The sequence below is a fragment of the Oncorhynchus keta genome, chromosome 17, assembly GCF_023373465.1.
Source record: "Oncorhynchus keta strain PuntledgeMale-10-30-2019 chromosome 17, Oket_V2, whole genome shotgun sequence".
NCBI lineage: Eukaryota > Metazoa > Chordata > Actinopteri > Salmoniformes > Salmonidae > Oncorhynchus > Oncorhynchus keta.
The window spans coordinates 46,421,172-46,439,249 of NC_068437.1; the positions used below are offsets into that span (position 1 = coordinate 46,421,172).

Consider the following 18,078-nt stretch of genomic DNA (forward strand, 5'->3'; position numbering starts at 1 on the left):
TGTGTGAGGCAGGGTCGTACTCTGCGGATGTTGTAGAGCATGAACCTACAGGAACGGGCCACCGCCTTGATGTTAGTTGAGAACGACAGGGTGTTGTCCAGGATCACGCCAAGGTTCTTAGCGCTCTGGGAGGAGGACACAATGGAGTTGTCAACCGTGATGGCGAGATCATGGAACGGGCAGTCCTTCCCCGGGAGGAAGAGCAGCTCCGTCTTGCCGAGGTTCAGCTTGAGGTGGTGATCCGTCATCCACACTGATATGTCTGCCAGACATGCAGAGATGTGATTCGCCACCTGGTCATCAGAAGGGGGAAAGGAGAAGATTAATTGTGTGTCGTCTGCATAGCAATGATAGGAGAGACCATGTGAGGTTATGACAGAGCCAAGTGACTTGGTGTATAGCGAGAATAGGAGAGGGCCTAGAACAGAGCCCTGGGGGACACCAGTGGTGAGAGCGCGTGGTGAGGAGACAGATTCTCGCCACGCCACCTGGTAGGAGCGACCTGTCAGGTAGGACGCAATCCAAGCGTGGGCCGCGCCGGAGATGCCCAACTCGGAGAGGGTGGAGAGGAGGATCTGATGGTTCACAGTATCGAAGGCAGCCGATAGGTCTAGAAGGATGAGAGCAGAGGAGAGAGAGTTCGCTTTAGCGGTGCGGAGCGCTCCGTGATACAGAGAAGAGCAGTCTCAGTTGAATGACTAGTCTTGAAACCTGACTGATTAGGATCAAGAAGGTCATTCAGAGAGAGATAGCGGGAGAGCTGGCCAAGGACGGCACGTTCAAGAGTTTTGGAGAGAAAAGAAAGAAGGGATACTGGTCTGTAGTTGTTGACATCGGAGGGATCGAGTGTAGGTTTTTTCAGAAGGGGTGCAACTCTCGCTCTCTTGAAGACGGAAGGGACGTAGCCAGCGGTCAGGGATGAGTTGATGAGCGAGGTGAGGTAAGGGAGAAGGTCTCTGGAAATGGTCTGGAGAAGAGAGGAGGGGATAGGGTCAAGCGGGCAGGTTGTTGGGCGGCCGGCCGTCACAAGACGCGAGATTTCATCTGGAGAGAGAGGGGAGAAAGAGGTCAGAGCACAGGGTAGGGCAGTGTGAGCAGAACCAGCGGTGCCGTTTGACTTAGCAAACGAGGATCGGTTGTCGTTGATCTTCTTTTCAAAATGGTTGACGAAGTCATCTGCAGAGAGGGAGGAGGAGGGGGGGGGGAGAATTCAGGAGGGAGGAGAAGGTGGCAAAGAGCTTCCTAGGGTTAGAGGCAGATGCTTGGAATTTAGAGTGGTAGAAAATGGCTTTAGCAGCAGAGACAGAGGAGGAAAATGTAGAGAGGAGGGAGTGAAAGGATGCCAGGTCCGCAGGGAGGCGAGTTTTCCTCCATTTCCGCTCGGCTGCCCGGAGCCCTGTTCTGTTCAGACCCCTTGAATCTTTCCACATTTGTTACATTACAGCCTTTATTCTAAAATTGATCAATTCATTTGTTTCCTCAACCTACACACAATACCCTATAATTACGAAGCGAAAACCGGTTATTAGACATTTTTGCAAATTTATAAACAAAAACATATTTACACAAGTATTCAGACCCTTTACTCAGTACCTTTAGCAGCGATTACAGCTTCGAGTCTTCTTGGGTATGACGCTACAAGCTTGGCACACCTGTATTTGGGAAGTTTCTCCCATTCCTCTCTGCAGAACCTCATAATCTCATAATCTATCAGGTTGGATGGGGAGTGTCGCTGCACAGCTATTTAAAATCAAATGTTATTTGTCACATGCGCCAAATACAATAGACCTTATAGTGAAATGCTTAATTTACAAGCCCTTAACTGTTAGCAGTTGATGTTACTCTTCAATAACACAGACCCCAAAGCTTGATGTTACTCCTCAATAACACACACCCCAAAGCAGATCAGGGGGAAGAAAATGGGTTTATTCTTATTCAAAGAGGACAAATCATGCAGGGTGGTAGATGGTAGATATTCATGCTCCCCTGTCCTCAGTGATTCTCTCCCCAGAAAAAAAATAACAGGATGTCATTTATAACTCCCCACCCTAGCCTGTGGCTGACCAATTCCAAGTCCTTGCAGTACAACTGGGCCAATGGCCAAATAAAAAGTATTCTCTAAACTCAGACAAATTAAAACATAGCACACGTAGCTTTGAGTTCAGGACTGACATTCCTAACAGATTCTAAACAGATGTTGAACTGAAAAACAACTATTTCCATTGATCGTTAATTCTCGTCCTCTCATTCTCTGCGTTGTGTATTTATCTTCGACATATCCCCCCCACCCTAGACCATTTAAAAAAATAACAATTATTGCAATGTATATTTCGAAAACAATAGAAAACATGGAAAAATTAAATCATTCACATTAAACACCTTGCATTTCTATAAAACACAAAGGGAATATTGTACTTGCTGTTACAATAAGAAATATATTTCGAACAAAGTTATAGAAAATAAGTATTAACAGGTGTAATGATGATGTCCCTTACGATTCCTACCACATCCTTTATTAGGAGGAAACTCGCGCGCGCACACACACTATTATCAAGACAATAATATGAAATTGTCCTATTGGCAAGGTAATCATTCACCAAGTCTTTTTAAGTGATCATATCTTCCACACTGGTATCAGTCCCTCATAGATGACTATTATAAATGATGTTCTGACGATAGTGAGGAATTCTTCCATTCTAATTTTTCTTCCGTTCTACTAGTTGATAAAGACTTCTCTAATGAACACTTCATTGGTGATCTTGTATCGTTTAAGGTACAGTCCTTGGGTCAAGGGATATTGCTTAAGTTTCAGACGGTAGATTCTCATAGCCTGTAACAAAAGAAACAAAAGTGAAAGTAACATATCCTGGTTTCAAGAGAAATTAGTATTTCACAGATATCCCTAAATAAGCAAATCAAATTTTATTTGTCACATACACATGGTTAGCAGATGTTAATGCGAGTGTAGCGAAATGCTTGTGCTTCTAGTTCCGACAATGCAGTAATAACCAATGAGTAATCTAACCTATCAATTCCACAACTACTATACACACAAGTGTAAAGGGATAAAGAATATGTACATAAAGATATATGAATGAGTGATGGTAGAGAATGGCATAGGCAAGATGCAGTAGATGGTATCGAGTACAGTATATACATATGAGATGAGTAATGTAGGGTATGTAAACAAAATAGTTTAGTTTAAAGTGGCTAGTGATACCTGTATTACATAAAGATGCAGTAGATACAGTGCCTTGCGAAAGTATTCAGCCCCCTTGAACTTTGCGACCTTTTGCCACATTTCAGGCTTCAAACATAAAGATATAAAACTGTATTTTTTTGTGAAGAATCAACAACAAGTGGGACACAATCATGAAGTGGAACGATATTTCAAACCTTTTTAACAAATCAAAAACTGAAAAATTGGGCGTGCAAAATTATTCAGCCCCCTTAAGTTTATACTTTGTAGCGCCACCTTTTGCTGCGATTACAGCTGTAAGTCGCTTGGGGTATGTCTCTATCAGTTTTGCACATCGAGAGACTGACATTTTTTCCCATTCCTCCTTGCAAAACAGCTCGAGCTCAGTGAGGTTGGATGGAGAGCATTTGTGAACAGCAGTTTTCAGTTCTTTCCACAGATTCTCGATTGGATTCAGGTCTGGACTTTGACTTGGCCATTTTAACACCTGGATATGTTTATTTTTGAACCATTCCATTGTAGATTTTGCTTTATGTTTTGGATCATTGTCTTGTTGGAAGACAAATCTCTGTCCCAGTCTCAGGTCTTTTGCAGACTCCATCAGGTTTTCTTCCAGAATGGTCCTGTATTTGGCTCCATCCATCTTCCCATCAATTTTATCCATCTTCCCTGTCCCTGCTGAAGAAAAGCAGGCCCAAACCATGATGCTGCCACCACCATGTTTGACAGTGGGGATGGTGTGGTCAGGGTGATGAGCTGTGTTGCTTTTACGCCAAACATAACGTTTTGCATTGTTGCCAAAAAGTTCAATTTTGGTTTCATCTGACCAGAGCAACTTCTTCCACATGTTTGGTGTGTCTCCCAGGTGGCTTGTGGCAAACTTTAAACGACACTTTTTATGGATATCTTTAAGAAATGGCCAGATTTGTGCAATATACGACTGATTGTTGTCCTATGGACAGAGTCTCCCACCTCAGCTGTAGATCTCTGCAGTTCATCCAGAGTGATCATGGGCCTCTTGGCTGCATCTCTGATCAGTCTTCTCCTTGTATGAGCTGAAAGTTTAGAGGGACGGCCAGGTCTTGGTAGATTTGCAGTGGTCTGATACTCCCTCCATTTCAATATTATCGCTTGCACAGTGCTCATTGGGATGTTTAAAGCTTGGGAAATCTTTTTGTATCCAAATCCGGCTTTAAACTTCTTCACAACAGTATCTCGGACCTGCCTGGTGAGTTCCTTGTTCTTCATGATGCTCTCTGCGCTTTTAACGGACCTCTGAGACTATCACAGTGCAGGTGCATTTATACGGAGACTTGATTACACACAGGTGGATTGTATTTATCATCATTAGTCATTTAGGTCAACATTGGATCATTCAGAGATCCTCACTGAACTTCTGGAGAGAGTTTGCTGCACTGAAAGTAAAGGGGCTGAATAATTTTGCACGCCCAATTTTTCAGTTTTTGATTTGTTAAAGTTTGAAATATCCAATAAATGTCGTTCCACTTCATGATTGTGTCCCACTTGTTGTTGATTCCTCACAAAAAAATACAGTTTTATATCTTTATGTTTTGAAGCCTGAAATGTGGCAAAAGTTCAAGGGGGCCGAATACTTTCGCAAGGCACTGTATAGAGTACAGTGTATATACATATACATATGAGATGGGTAATGTAGGGTATGGAAACATTATATTAAGTGGCCTTGTTTAAAGTGGCTAGTGATACCTTTTTTTTTTCATCCATTTCCATCCATTTCCATTATTAAAGTGGCTGGAGTTGAGTCAGTATGTTGGCAGCATCCACTCAATGTTAGTGGTGGCTGTTTAACAGTCTGATGGCCTTGAGATAGAAGCTGTTTTTCAGTCTGTCGGTCCCTGCTTTGATGCACCTGTACTGACCTCGCCTTCTGGATGATAGCGGGGTGAACAGGCAGTGGCTCGGATGGTTGTTGTCCTTGATGATCTTTATGGCTTTCCTGTGACATCGGGTGGTGTAGGTGTCCTGGAGGGCAGATAGTTTGCCCCCGGTGATGCGTTGTGCAGACCTCACTACCCTCTGGAGAGCCTTACGGTTGTGGGCGGAGCAGTTCCCGTACCAGGCGGTGATACTCTCGATTGTGCATCTGTAGAAGTTTGTGCATTTGGTGACAAGCCAAATTTCTTCAGCCTCCTGAGGTTGAAGAGGCGCCTTCTTCACGATGCTGTCTGTGTGGGTGGACCAATTCAGTTTGTCCGTGATGTGTGCCCCAAAGAACTTAACTTACTACCCTCTCCACTACTGTCCTGTCGATGTGGGTAGGGGGGTGCTCCCTCTGCTGTTTCTTGAAGTCCACAATCATCTCCTTTGTTTTGTTGACGTTGAGTGTGGGGTTATTTTCCTGACACCACACTCCGAGGGCCCTCACCTCCACCTGGGGGCGGCCCGTCAGGAAGTCCAGTACCCAATTGCACGGGGGGATCGAGACCCAGGGTGTCAGGTAGGGTGGCGGTGATATGGTCCTTGACTAGTCTCTCAAAGCACTTCATGATGACGGAGTGTTACGGGCGGTAGTCGTTTAGCTCAGTTACCTTAGCTTTCTTGGGAACAGGAACAATGATGGCCCTCTTGAAGCATGTGGGAACAGCTGACTGGGATAAGGATTGATTGATTGAATATGTCCGTAAACACACCAGCCAGCTGGTCTGCGCATGCTCTGAGGACGTGGCTGGGGATGCCGTCTGGGCCTGCAGCCTTGCGAGGGTTAAATGTTTTAGTGAGTCGGCTGCAGTGAAGGAGAGTCCGCCGGTTTTGCTAGCAGGCTGTGTCAGTGGCACTGTATTGTCCTCAAAGCGAGCAAAAAAGTAATTTAGTCTGTCTGGGAGCAAGACACCCTGGTCCGCTACGGGGCTGGTTTTCTTTTTTAATCCGTGATTGACTGTAGACCCTGCCACATACCTCTTGTGTCTGAGCCGTTGAATTGTGACTCATGTCCCGATTTTCATGAAAAAGTTGGACATTTCACCTAGATATCCCTAATATGATGACTGCGGTGTACAACATGGAAGCTTATCAGGTTCTGATCATCTTACTATGCTTCTTCGCCCGAGATTGGCCCCAATTGCTAATCAATCAGTTCTTTATTCTCCAGGCTCTGCTTTGTCATCAAAAAGGAAAACCTTACAATGAGTAACATTGTGATTTTCCCTAGACTTTTATTGCTGACCTCCATTATGACAAAAAATGTATAAGGACTTTCCTATTTTGGCCCTAATGTGTCTGTGACATAAAAAAAAAAAAAAAGTTTTACCATCACCCACTGTCCTGGTACTATGTTATGTCCCCCCTCAGGACTTATCCCCCACACCTCTTTTAATTGTTTGTCTGCTTCCCTTACTGCATTAGAGTTGTATGCAATAGTTAAGCATTGTGTCACTCATAAAGTGAATGTCTGCTTTTCTCAAATCTAACGTGCCTAGTAGTGACGTGTCGACCTGTGATGACCTCAAACGGACTCAACCCTGTGGTTTTCTTATGTGTTGCTCGTATACTACATAATATCTTAGGCAATGCTTCCGGTCATGCCATCCCTTCTTGAATTGTTCAATGTAGAGTCAAGTTGCAAAATAACATCAAGGCCTAAAATAGGTTGTTCAAACAGCCCTGCATCAATCTTCATTGGACCAATAGAAATTGATAATGGTTTGTTTCATATCTGTCTCCCACCCACTCCTGTCGCTCTCATCTTCTTGCTGGTGTACTGAGGACATACAGTTGATGTCGGAAGTTTACATACATTTAGGTTGGACTCATTAAAACTCGTTTTTCAACCACTCCACAAATTTCGTGTTTAACAAACTATAGTTTTGACAGTTTGGTTAGGACATCTACTTTGTGCATGACACAAGTAATTTTCCCAAATATTGTTTACAAAGTATCTATATGCACAGTAAAATGAGTCCTATATTGACATAACCTGAATAGCCACTCAGCAAGGAAGAAGCCACTGCTCAAAAACCGCCATAAAAAGCCAGACTACGGTTTGCAACTGCACATGGGGACAAAGATTGTACTTTTTGGGGAAATGTCCTCTGGTCTGATGAAACAAAAATAGAACTGTTTGGCCATAATGGCCATCGTCATGTTTGGAGGAAAAGGGGGGAGTCTTGCAAGCTGAAGAACACCATCCCAACCGTGAAGCACGGGGGTGGCAGCATCATGTTGTGGGGGGTTTTGCTGCAGGAGGGACTGGTGCACTTCACAAAATAGATTGCATCATGAGGCAATGTGGATGTATTGAAGCAACATCTCAAGACATCAGTCAGGAAGTTAAAACTTGGTCGCAAATGAATCTTCCAAATGGACAATGACCCCGAGCATACTTTCAAAGTTGTGGCAAAATGGCTTAAGGACAACAAAGTCAAGGTATTGGAGTGGCCATCACAAAGCCCTGACCTCAATCCTATAGAACATTTTGTGAGCAGAACTGAAAAAGCATGTGCGAGCAAGGAAGCCTACAAACCTGACTCTGGCCAAAATGCACCCAACTTATTGTGGGAAGATTGTGGAAGGCCACCTTTGACTTAAGTTAAACAATTTAAAGGCAATGCTAACAAATACTAATTGAGTATGTGTACACTTCTGACCCACTGGGAATGTGATGAAAGAAATGAAAGCTGAAATCATTTTCTCTACTACTATTCTGACATTTCACACTCTTAAAATAAAGTGGTGATCCTAACTGACCTAAGACAGGGAATATTTACTAGGATAAAATGTCAGGAATTGTGAAAGACTGAGTTTAAATGTATTTGGCTAAGGTGTATGTAAACTTTCAAATTCAACTGTATATGTTTTGCATAAGATATGGGCAATAGTGACTTCAGCATCCGTATCTACTGAAACATCTACTGCAAAGTTGTTAACCATCATGTTCACATATTCCATCTGATTTCATATGTACACCAGCTGAGATGGAACATAAGAGGGGGTCTATAAGTTTCCCTCCACAGCATCCAGCAAACTCTGCTGCTGAGCCGGAGAGAGCTTCTTAAGTTTCTGCATCAGCTTTGCATTGTTGGGGCTGTCTTCATTCCATTTCCCCTTAGACCCTGCTTCTCCTGACCATTCCTCATAAGAACACATTTTCTTTTCCGACATTCTCGTTGCCAGTGACCAGATATCCCGCAATAATGACATACACCAGGTTTCTCATCTGCTGAACGAATAATGTTGGTTTCACTTGGAACCTGCGTATCTCTGATACCCACGTCTCGTGGATGCTTCAAAGTATTTGACCATTCATCCATTCATCCGATGCTGATTTATGTGTGATTACTGTCACCGGAGGTTTGTCTTTACTACCTTTTACAGCCTATGTTCTGGTTGTGCTAAGACATTGTTCATCACTGCTGTCAGAATCTGTTGACTCAATGCCAGGCAATGCTGACCAGATTCTTGAAACCCGATCATCCTTGCGCAACTCAGTGTGAGGGTAGATTGAGGGAACAAAGGGTCCACTTGTTGGAGCCAAGTCTGTTTTTTACAACCCTCTCCTGTAATTGTTGAATCTCTTCTCTCAAGGTTTTTATGTTCACCAAGAGCTTTCAAACTATTCTTATCTCTCTGCAATGTCCTGTCATGATTCTCCAGAAATAATTTCTCAGCCTGTTTTCTTACTTCGGCTAGAACAGTTAAAGACCATCTTTTTTTTAGTCAACGAGTTAGACATCCTCTGTATTTTTCCCCAAGCTTTTTGTATGTCAGACAGATTCCATCTTTGTCAACAATGACGGAATATTTCTTTATCTCTTGCATACACTTCTCTACTTTGAAATTGTTATTCATATCACTAGACAGTGAATGTAAAATATTTTTCATGGTGGGTGATAACCTTCAATCTGGATAATAACATAAAACAAATCTTAAGACTAGAGAAATTTATTGACAAATATTAGGAAAACAAGCAACACCCAAACATGACGGAGAGTAAGACATGGGAACAGATTTCAAAACGAAAACGTGATTCTTCTACAGACACAGACGATTTAATATTTTCACCACCGGGGATGGTAAAGGTCGAAACGGATCTGTTAAAATCGATAAATGACAAACTGGGTATACTTGAATTAGTCAGTAACGATATAAGAGTTGAAGGCAAGTCTCGAGATGAGTGATGAAAAAGCTGCAACATTGGAGACGGAAACAAACAAGCTAAAAGTGACATTCAATAAGATTGAAACCGAAGTGAATGAAAACTGTTCTGAGAGAAGCCTTACTTGAAATACAGACTAGATCCATGAGCGAGAATCTGGTACTTACAGGTATCCAAGAGAAAGGAGAAGTTCCTGAATCTGTAGTTAGAGTTCAGATTCTACGAGAAGCTATCAACTAAATGTAACTCGAACGTGTACACCTATTCGGACAAAGAGGGCAGAGGTATAAACACCCAATCGTTGGCAAATTTGCTTCATTTAAATATAAAATAATGGTTAAAGGCCTGGGTAAAAGACTTGCTGGGACCAAAATTGGCATGAATGATCAGTTCCCGAAGGAAATTGCAGAACGGCGTAGAGTTCTGTATCAAATTTTCAAGGAAAATAGATGAAAAGGGAAACGAGTAGATCTCGTTGTCGATAAACTATATATTGATAACCAGTTGTTTAGAGACACAAAGACTACTCCATGGCTATTTTAAAAAGTATTACATTCTTATAGATGAGGAAAACAGTAACACAATTCTATCCCGGTTATGGATTGTAATAATACAATAAAAATATAGCTTTTCTATATATCTTCATCAATAGAACTAATTGGAACACAAAAGCACTAATTCAACATGGTGAAGATAAAAACTCAGTAAACAGAAGGCACAGTATATGTGGATGGATAGTGTGTTTTTTTAATGTTTGGGAAAGTGTGGCGTTGAGTGAGAAAGGAAATGGTTGCATATCTCAGAACCAATGTATTGCTGTGAGCCGGGGTATGAGAGGGCTTTCAATGTTGTTCAGATGATGGATATACTTTTTATAATGGATTGTCTAATTTATTGTCCTATCATGGTGGAACAGTGTTTTTTTTTAATTATACATTTAATTTATTTATTGTCCTATAATGGGGAACTACATTTAAAAAATACATTGTATATCTTATTTGTTTCTGATCCTATATTGATGGAACGGTCCACAACCCTATACCCTAGACACCCACCTGAATGACCCAGATACTAAGGAGAAGTCCCAAACTGTTTTATGGGCCTGCTGTAAGCGGTATGTATGCAGTCAAAACGCACTCAGAGACCTAGAGCAGCACTGCCCCCTCAAGATTCTGAGTCTGCTTGGCAGGGTTGGACCTGCAAAGCCAAAGCCCCCTAACGGGAGAGCATACTATACAAGGAAATTCTCAAAGCTGCTATTGAGAACCTTATAACAACCTTGTACCTAGCCGGTGGGGATTCCGGTGGGGTGCCCCCACCCAGGCAGTGGCAGTACTGGCAACACTAGCTGCAGTAACCCATGTGGAGGGGGTCACACTCGGACATTCAGAGAGGGGGTATATTATTGTGGCACAAAATCAAGTTTGACTGCATGGAGATGCTTGGGAATATATGGTCAATACAGGGGACCGTGTTGTGGATGTTTTCAGCGAAAATGTGTACATTTGACCTGCATCATCTAGGATGTGGCAATGGTTAATAAAATCTCTCCATTTCTGCCCATTTTTTTTCCTGCACAGTCTTGCAGGCCTTCTCATACAGCTGCAACTTTATATTAATTTGTAAATCAAGACCTTTCTTGAGTTGGGCTCTGGGATGGTGCAACTGTTGAGAATGTAGCCTATGGTTGTGTGGGGGGAAATGGTTGAGTGTGTGTGTGCGTGCATATCCCACAACTGTTGTGAAGGAGTAAAAGATGTTAGGGACAATATAGGATGATTCACAATGATTGTTTGCTAATATAATAATTGCTTGCAATAATGTCCATCTGGTAATGCCTCGACTGGTGAGAGGTAAAATCCTTTGCATAAATTTCCTACATTACTACAAACATTAACTAATTATGGAAATGAAGAAACAGGATTTTTATAAATATGTATATATTATTATATATACACTGCTCAAAAAAATAAAGGGAACACTTAACCAGCACAATGTAACTCCAAGTCAATCACACTTCTGTGAAATCAAACTGTCCACTTAGGAAGCAACACTGATTGACAATACATTTCACATGCTGTTGTGCAAATGGAATAGACAACAAGGTGGAAATTATAGGCAATTAGCAAGACATCCCCAATAAAGGAGTGGTTCTGCAGGTGGTGACCACAGACCACTTCTTAGTTCCTATGCTTCCTGGCTGATGTTTTGGTCACTTTTGAATGCTGGCGGTGCTTTCACTCTAGTGGTAGCATGAGACGGAGTCTACAACCCACACAAGTGGCTCAGGTAGTGCAGCTCAGGATAGCACATCAATGCGAGCTGTGGCAAGAAGGTTTGCTGTGTCTGTCAGCGTAGTGTCCAGAGCATGGAGGCGCTACCAGGAGACAGGCCAGTACATCAGGAGATGTGGAGCAGGCCGTAGGAGGGCAACAACCCAGCAGCAGGACCGCTACCTCCGCCTTTGTGCAAGGAGGAGTAGGAAAATGACCTCCAGCAGGCCACAAATGTGCATGTGTCTGCTCAAACGGCCAGAAACAGACCCCATGAGGGTGGTATGAGGGCCCGACGTCCACAGGTGAGGGTTGTGCTTACAGCCCAACACCGTGCAGGACGTTTGGCATTTGCCAGAGAACACCAACATTGGCAAATTCGCCACTGGCGCCCTGTGCTCTTCACAGCAGGTTCACACTGAGCACATGTGACTGACGTGACTAGAGTCTGGAGACGAGGAGATCCTCAGACCCCTTCTGAGACCATATGCTGGTGCGGTTGGCCCTGGGTTCCTCCTAATGCAAGACAATGTTAGACCTCATGTGGCTGGAGTGTGTCAGCAGTTCCTGCAAGAGGGAGTAAATTGATGTGTCTCTCTGCAAAATCACTGGTGGTTTTGGAACTACTGAACAACACGCAAATGTAAACTCAGATTTTTGGATATAAATATGAACTTTACTGAACAAAACATACATGTATTGTGTAACATGAAGTCCTATGTGTGTTATTTGATGAAGATCATCAAAGGTTAGTGATTAATTTTATCTCTATTTCTGCTTTTTGTGACTCCTCTCTTTGGCTGGAAAAATGGCTGTGTTTTTCTGTGACTTCTCTCTGACCTAACATAATCGTTTGGTGTGCTTTCATCCTAAAGCCTTTTTGAAATCGGACACTGTGGCTGGATTTACAAAGTGTATCTTTAAAATGGTGTAAAATACTTGTATGTTCGAGGAATTTTAATTATGGGATTTCTGTTTTGAATTTGGAGCCCTGCAGTTTCACTGGCTGTTGACGAGGTGGGACGCTCATGTACCCTAGAGAGGTTAAGGAGCACTAATCCGGATGCTTATAAGAAGTCCCGCTATGCCCTCAGACGAACCAACAAACAGGAAAAGCGTCAATATAGGATTAAGATAGCGCCGGTGTAGTAGGATTCAGACGCTCGTCGGATGTGGCAGGGCTTGAAAACTACGGACTACAAAAGGAAAACCAGCCACGAGCTGCCCAGTGACACGAGCCTACCAGATGAGCTAAATTCGTTTTATGCTCGCTTCGAGACAAGCAACACTTAAACATGCGTGAGAGCACCAGCTATTCTGGACGACTGTGTGATAATGCTCTCGGTAGCTGATGTGAGCAAGACCTTCAAACAGGTCAACATTCACAAAGCTGCGGGGCCAGACGGATTGCCAGGTCGTGTTCAGCGCAGACCAACTGGCAAGTGTCTTCACTGACATTTTTCAACCTCTCCCTGACCGAGTCTGTAATACCTACATGTTTCAAGCAGACCACCATAGTCCCTATGCCCAAGGAAGCGAAGGTAACTTGCCTAAATTATTATTGCCCCGTAGCACTCATGTCAGTAGCCATGAAGTGCTTTGAAAGGCTTTGAAAGGCTATCAACCGCATCATTCTGGATACTCTAGACCCACTCCAATTCGCGTACCACCCCAACAGATCCACATATGACGCGATCTCAATGCCCTTTCCCACCTGGACAAATAGAACACCTATGTGAGAATTCTGTTCATTGACTACAGCTCAGCGTTCAATACCATATTTCCCACAAAGCTCATCACTAAGCTAAAGACCCTGGGACAACACCTCCAGTTACACCTCTCTGTAACTGGATCCTGGACTTCCTGACAGGCCGCCCTCAGGTAATAAGTGTAGGCAACAACACGTCTGCCACGCTGATCCTCAACACTGGGGTCCCACAGGGGTGCATGTTTAGTCCCCTCCTGTACTCCCTGTTCACCCACAAGATTGTGAGCAAGACAAAGAAGCCAATCGTGAACTACAGGGAAAGGCGGGCCAAACAGGCCTCCATTACCATCGACGGGGCTGTAGTGGAGCGGGTCGAGAGTTTCAAGTTCCTTGGTGTCCACATCACCAACAAACTATCATGATCCAAACACACCAAGACAGTCGTGAAGAGGGCACGACAACACCTTTTCCCCCACGGGAGACTGAAAAGATTTGTCATGGGTCTCCCGATCCTGAAAAAGTTCTACAGCTGAACCGTTGAGCATCCGGACCGGTTGCATCACCGCCTGGTATGGCAATGCTCTGCATTTGACCACAAGGCGCTACAGAGCTTACGGCCCAGTACATCACTGGGGCCATCCAGGACCTATATACTAGGCAGTGTCAGAGGAAAGCCCAAAATATTGTCAATGGCTCCACTCACCCAAGTCTCAGACTTGTTCTCTCTGCTACCGCACGGCAAGCAGTACCGGAGCACCAAGTCTAGGACCAAAAGGCTCATTAACAGCTTCTACGCCCAAGCCATAAGACTGCTGAACAATTCATCAAATGGCCACCCAGACTATTTACATTCATTTACCCCCCCACCACCACCACACACACTTGTTTTTACACTGCTGCTACTCGCTGTTTGTTATCTATGCATAGTCACTTTACCCCTACCTACATAAACAAATTAAGTCGAGGAGTGTGAATACTTTCTGAAGGCAGTGAAATATCATTACCGAAGTGCATTTTCACCCATTCTAGGTAGATGAGGTGGATACCCTATTCATTCTAGTCTAATTGCCAGGTCTCGTATGACATCCCTGATGCTGGCGTCCCGGGACGGCTACAGTCAGGTAATCAACCTGTTGTTGTCTCACGGGGCAGAGGTCAACTCCCAGGATGAAAATGGGTACACGGTAAGAATGCCTACCTGGTGTAATGCCTGTCTCACATAAGCGGACAATTTTATTCATCAGCCTTCCCTACATCCCAATAATCTCTCCTTTCTCCAAACGGGTGGACTTGTTCACTTCCCTTGGGACATAGTTTGAAAGCATTTACAAGCATTTTGCTACACCCGCAATAACATCTGCTAAATATGTGTACATGTTATTTGAAAGAAAATGACTGGTTTAGGAAATATGTTGGAAACTCCCTCCAGCCCATGCTAACAACAATCAAATGCTTTTACATTATCTTGATTGATTCTAACTGTGATTGATAGTAATGATTGGTGACACTGTGTGGTTATTAATAGTAATTAGGATGCCGCTAGACATTGATAGGTGATGACCTGCTGTGACCTTTGACCCCAGGCCCTGAGTGTGGCGGTGCAGTATGGAAGAGAAGAGGCCGTCCTCAAGCTGCTCCAGCTGGGGGCAGACAAGACCCTCAAGACCAAAGCAGAGAAGAGTGCTGCCGACTTGGCCAAGGTCTTCAAACGACCACAGGTAAACACAACCAGTAGTTATATTATTTATACTGAACAAAAATATAAATGCAACAATTTTAGCGATTTTACTTAGTTACAGTTCATATAAGGAAATAAGTCAATTGAAATAAATTAACTAGGCCCTAATCTACGGATTTCACATGACTGAGCAGGGGCGCAGCCATGTGTGGGCCTGGGAGGGCATAGGCCCACCCACCTGGGAGCCAGGCCCAGCCAATCCCCCACAAAAAATCTTTATTACAGACAGAAATACTCCTCAGTTTCATTAGCTGTCCGTATGGCTGGTCTCAGACGATCTCGCAGGTAAAGAAGCTGAATGTGGAGGTCCTGGGCCAGCATGGTTACACGTGGTCTGCGGTTGTGAGGCCGGTTGGACGTACTGGCAAATGAACATTCAATTCTCTGGCAACAGTTCTGGTCGATATTCCTGCAGTCAGCTTGCCAACGGCATTCTCCCTCTAAACTTGAGGCATCTGTGCCATTGTGTGACAAAACTACACATATTAGAGTGGCCTTTTATTGTCCCCAGCACAAGGTGCAACTTCGTAATAATCATGCTGTTTAATCAGCTTCTTGATATGCCACACCTGTCAGGTGGATGGATTATCTTGACAAAGGAGAAATACTCACGAACAGGGATGTAAACAAATGTGTGCAAAATTTGAGAGAAATAAGCAGGGTGAGGTATCTTGGAACATTTCTGGGATCTCTTATTTCAGCTCATGAAACATGGGGCCAACATGTTACGTCTATTTTAGTTCAGTATATATTCTCAAGAGGCTGGAAAGAGTGCTTCTGACATAGCCACGGTGTACAATTGACCACATGTAGAACCAACAGAACCTCAGTCACAACTTTGTTTCCCACATAGTTAGCCAAGTACATAACTCTGGCACCTAAATCTGGTGTTTAAACAACCACAGGTACAGTAAAACCAAACACTAACCACAGCCACAAATTTACCACACTATGAAATGGTAGTCTTGAGGTGGTAGACTAGCGCCAATTTCCCCTTCTCTTGCAAACATATAAAATACACGGAGTGTACAAAACATTAGGAACACCTTCCTAATATTGAATTGCACCCCCCTTTGCTCCCAGAACAGCCTCAATTCGTCGGGGCTTGGACTCTACAAGGTGTCTAAAGCGTTCCAGAGGGATGCTGGTCCGTGTTGACGCCAATGCTTCCGACAGTTGTATGAAGTTGTCTGGATGTCCTTTGGGTGGCTGACCATTCTTGATGCACACAGGAAACTGTTGAGCATGAAAAACCCAGCAGCACTGCAGTTCTTGACACTCAAACCGGTGTACCTGGCACCTACTACCATACCTTGTTCAATGGCACTTCAATATTTTCTTTCCCATTCACCCTCTAAATGGTACACATACACAATCCTCTGTCCCAAGGCTTAATAATCCTTTTAAAAATCTCTCCTCCCCTTCATCTACACCGGCGGAAATGGATTTAACAAGTGACATCAATAAGGGATCATAGCTTTCACCTGGTCAGTCTGCCATGGAAAGAGTTTTGTGTATCAGGCCTTCTTTCCTCGCAGATTGCCAGGATCCTGGCGTCCCCAGGCAATGCCCTCACCAACGGGCAGGTAACCTCCTCGAAGGAGGAGACCCTCTTCAAGTTCTTCAAGAGGGACGCCGATCTATCTGCTGACTCCAAGGAGCGGTGAGACCATGGCTAAATCTCAATTCGTCTTATTGCTATTCCTTACATCCTATATCCTCTTCTCAACCGTAATGGAGGAGGTAAAAGGTCCCTCCCCTCAGGAGTTATTTTACAATTTGTTTTTAGGACGGAGAATGCGAGGAATCGAGGTAAGATGAATTGAGAAAAGGCCACAGATCAATCAGTGGAGGCCAGCAGCCGTGATTGGTATTTGGGGCCCTCTAGTGGACGTAGAGTTGTGTCCCATGCCATGAGACCGGTTTTTAGATGTTAACAAACATCTAGGGACTAGCTGCTAAATCTGCACCATAATGCTTTAACATATTAAGTCTGTATTTGACTGTTGAAGATTCAATGTTTTAATTTGTATTGTTTAATCTGTCAATGTTTATCTGTTCTGAAATATTTTAGGCGGCCGACTTGGCAACGTGGGGTTGATGTAGTAGGCTCTTAAACCTATTTATGTATTTATTTATTGCTTTTATTTAACCCGGGGAAGTTATTGAGAATGCATTACTTGTCTGAGAGCATAAGCAAACTGACTGATTTTACAAATAATGTTGAGTAGGTGATTTAAAGGTTGATTTGTTGATCAGAGATTCTGCACAGTTGGACTGCAATGTGTTCAATCTCAAACGCGCCCATTCACTTTCAAAATAACGACTTTGAACCTCTCCTAGTCTGGCCAAACTGTGTGATATCGAGCTGCTTCTGCACGGACTCAACCTGGAGTACCTCTCTGACATAATGCTAGTAAGTAGTGTACACACACACACAGGAGTACCACTGACATTGTTTGAGTACTGTACCTCATCCTCACTGTGATTGGACAGTTTTCAGATTTCCATACCTCCCTCATGCCATATCCCAGCATATGGTATTATCAAATACCTGTCCAACCCTACTGCTGGCTTATTGATGTTGAGCAGTCAGGTGTAAAGACCGTGGTTCTGACTCTGGAGTGATTGGGTGAAAAAACTATAGTGTATGAAGCTCAGTTTGGGGTGGTGGGGGTGGATTGATATTTTCATCATTAGATCGAATAGACATAGTAGCTACACAACACAAATACATACTGTAATCGGTTACCGGTATTTTTTTTTTTAAACTTACCGGTAGCTACACAAATGCAGATTGTAAATGATTGTACAATATCTGTTCAGGGTTTAGGCTGGTTTGCAAGTTGTCAGATCGTCAAAGTAGTTTTTCTTCTCTCCGCAGGAAAATGACATCACTTGGAGCTACCTGGTAACCATGGAGAAGGATGACCTGGAGAAGGTATGAAAGACCTCTTTATGTCAGTATGTCTGGCAGCAAGTTTCCAGGTTTTTCAGAAATCTATGGTTCCTGGAATCAGTAGAGAATTA

At 43.5% G+C, this 18,078-nt stretch overlaps 1 protein-coding gene across 2 annotated transcripts in view; it reads left to right on the top strand.

Annotated features, from left to right (window-relative positions):
* asz1 (ankyrin repeat, SAM and basic leucine zipper domain containing 1) overlaps positions 1-18,078 on the top strand; it is a 44,752-nt gene that overhangs the window by 13,433 nt on the left and 13,241 nt on the right. For both annotated transcript variants that reach the window (XM_035755816.2, XM_035755815.2), the window contains exons 5-9: positions 14,383-14,494; positions 14,894-15,028; positions 16,587-16,711; positions 17,392-17,464; positions 17,933-17,989. In XM_035755816.2, the coding sequence (XP_035611709.1) occupies positions 14,383-14,494; positions 14,894-15,028; positions 16,587-16,711; positions 17,392-17,464; positions 17,933-17,989 (502 nt within the window). The remainder of the gene's footprint in view (positions 1-14,382; positions 14,495-14,893; positions 15,029-16,586; positions 16,712-17,391; positions 17,465-17,932; positions 17,990-18,078) is intronic.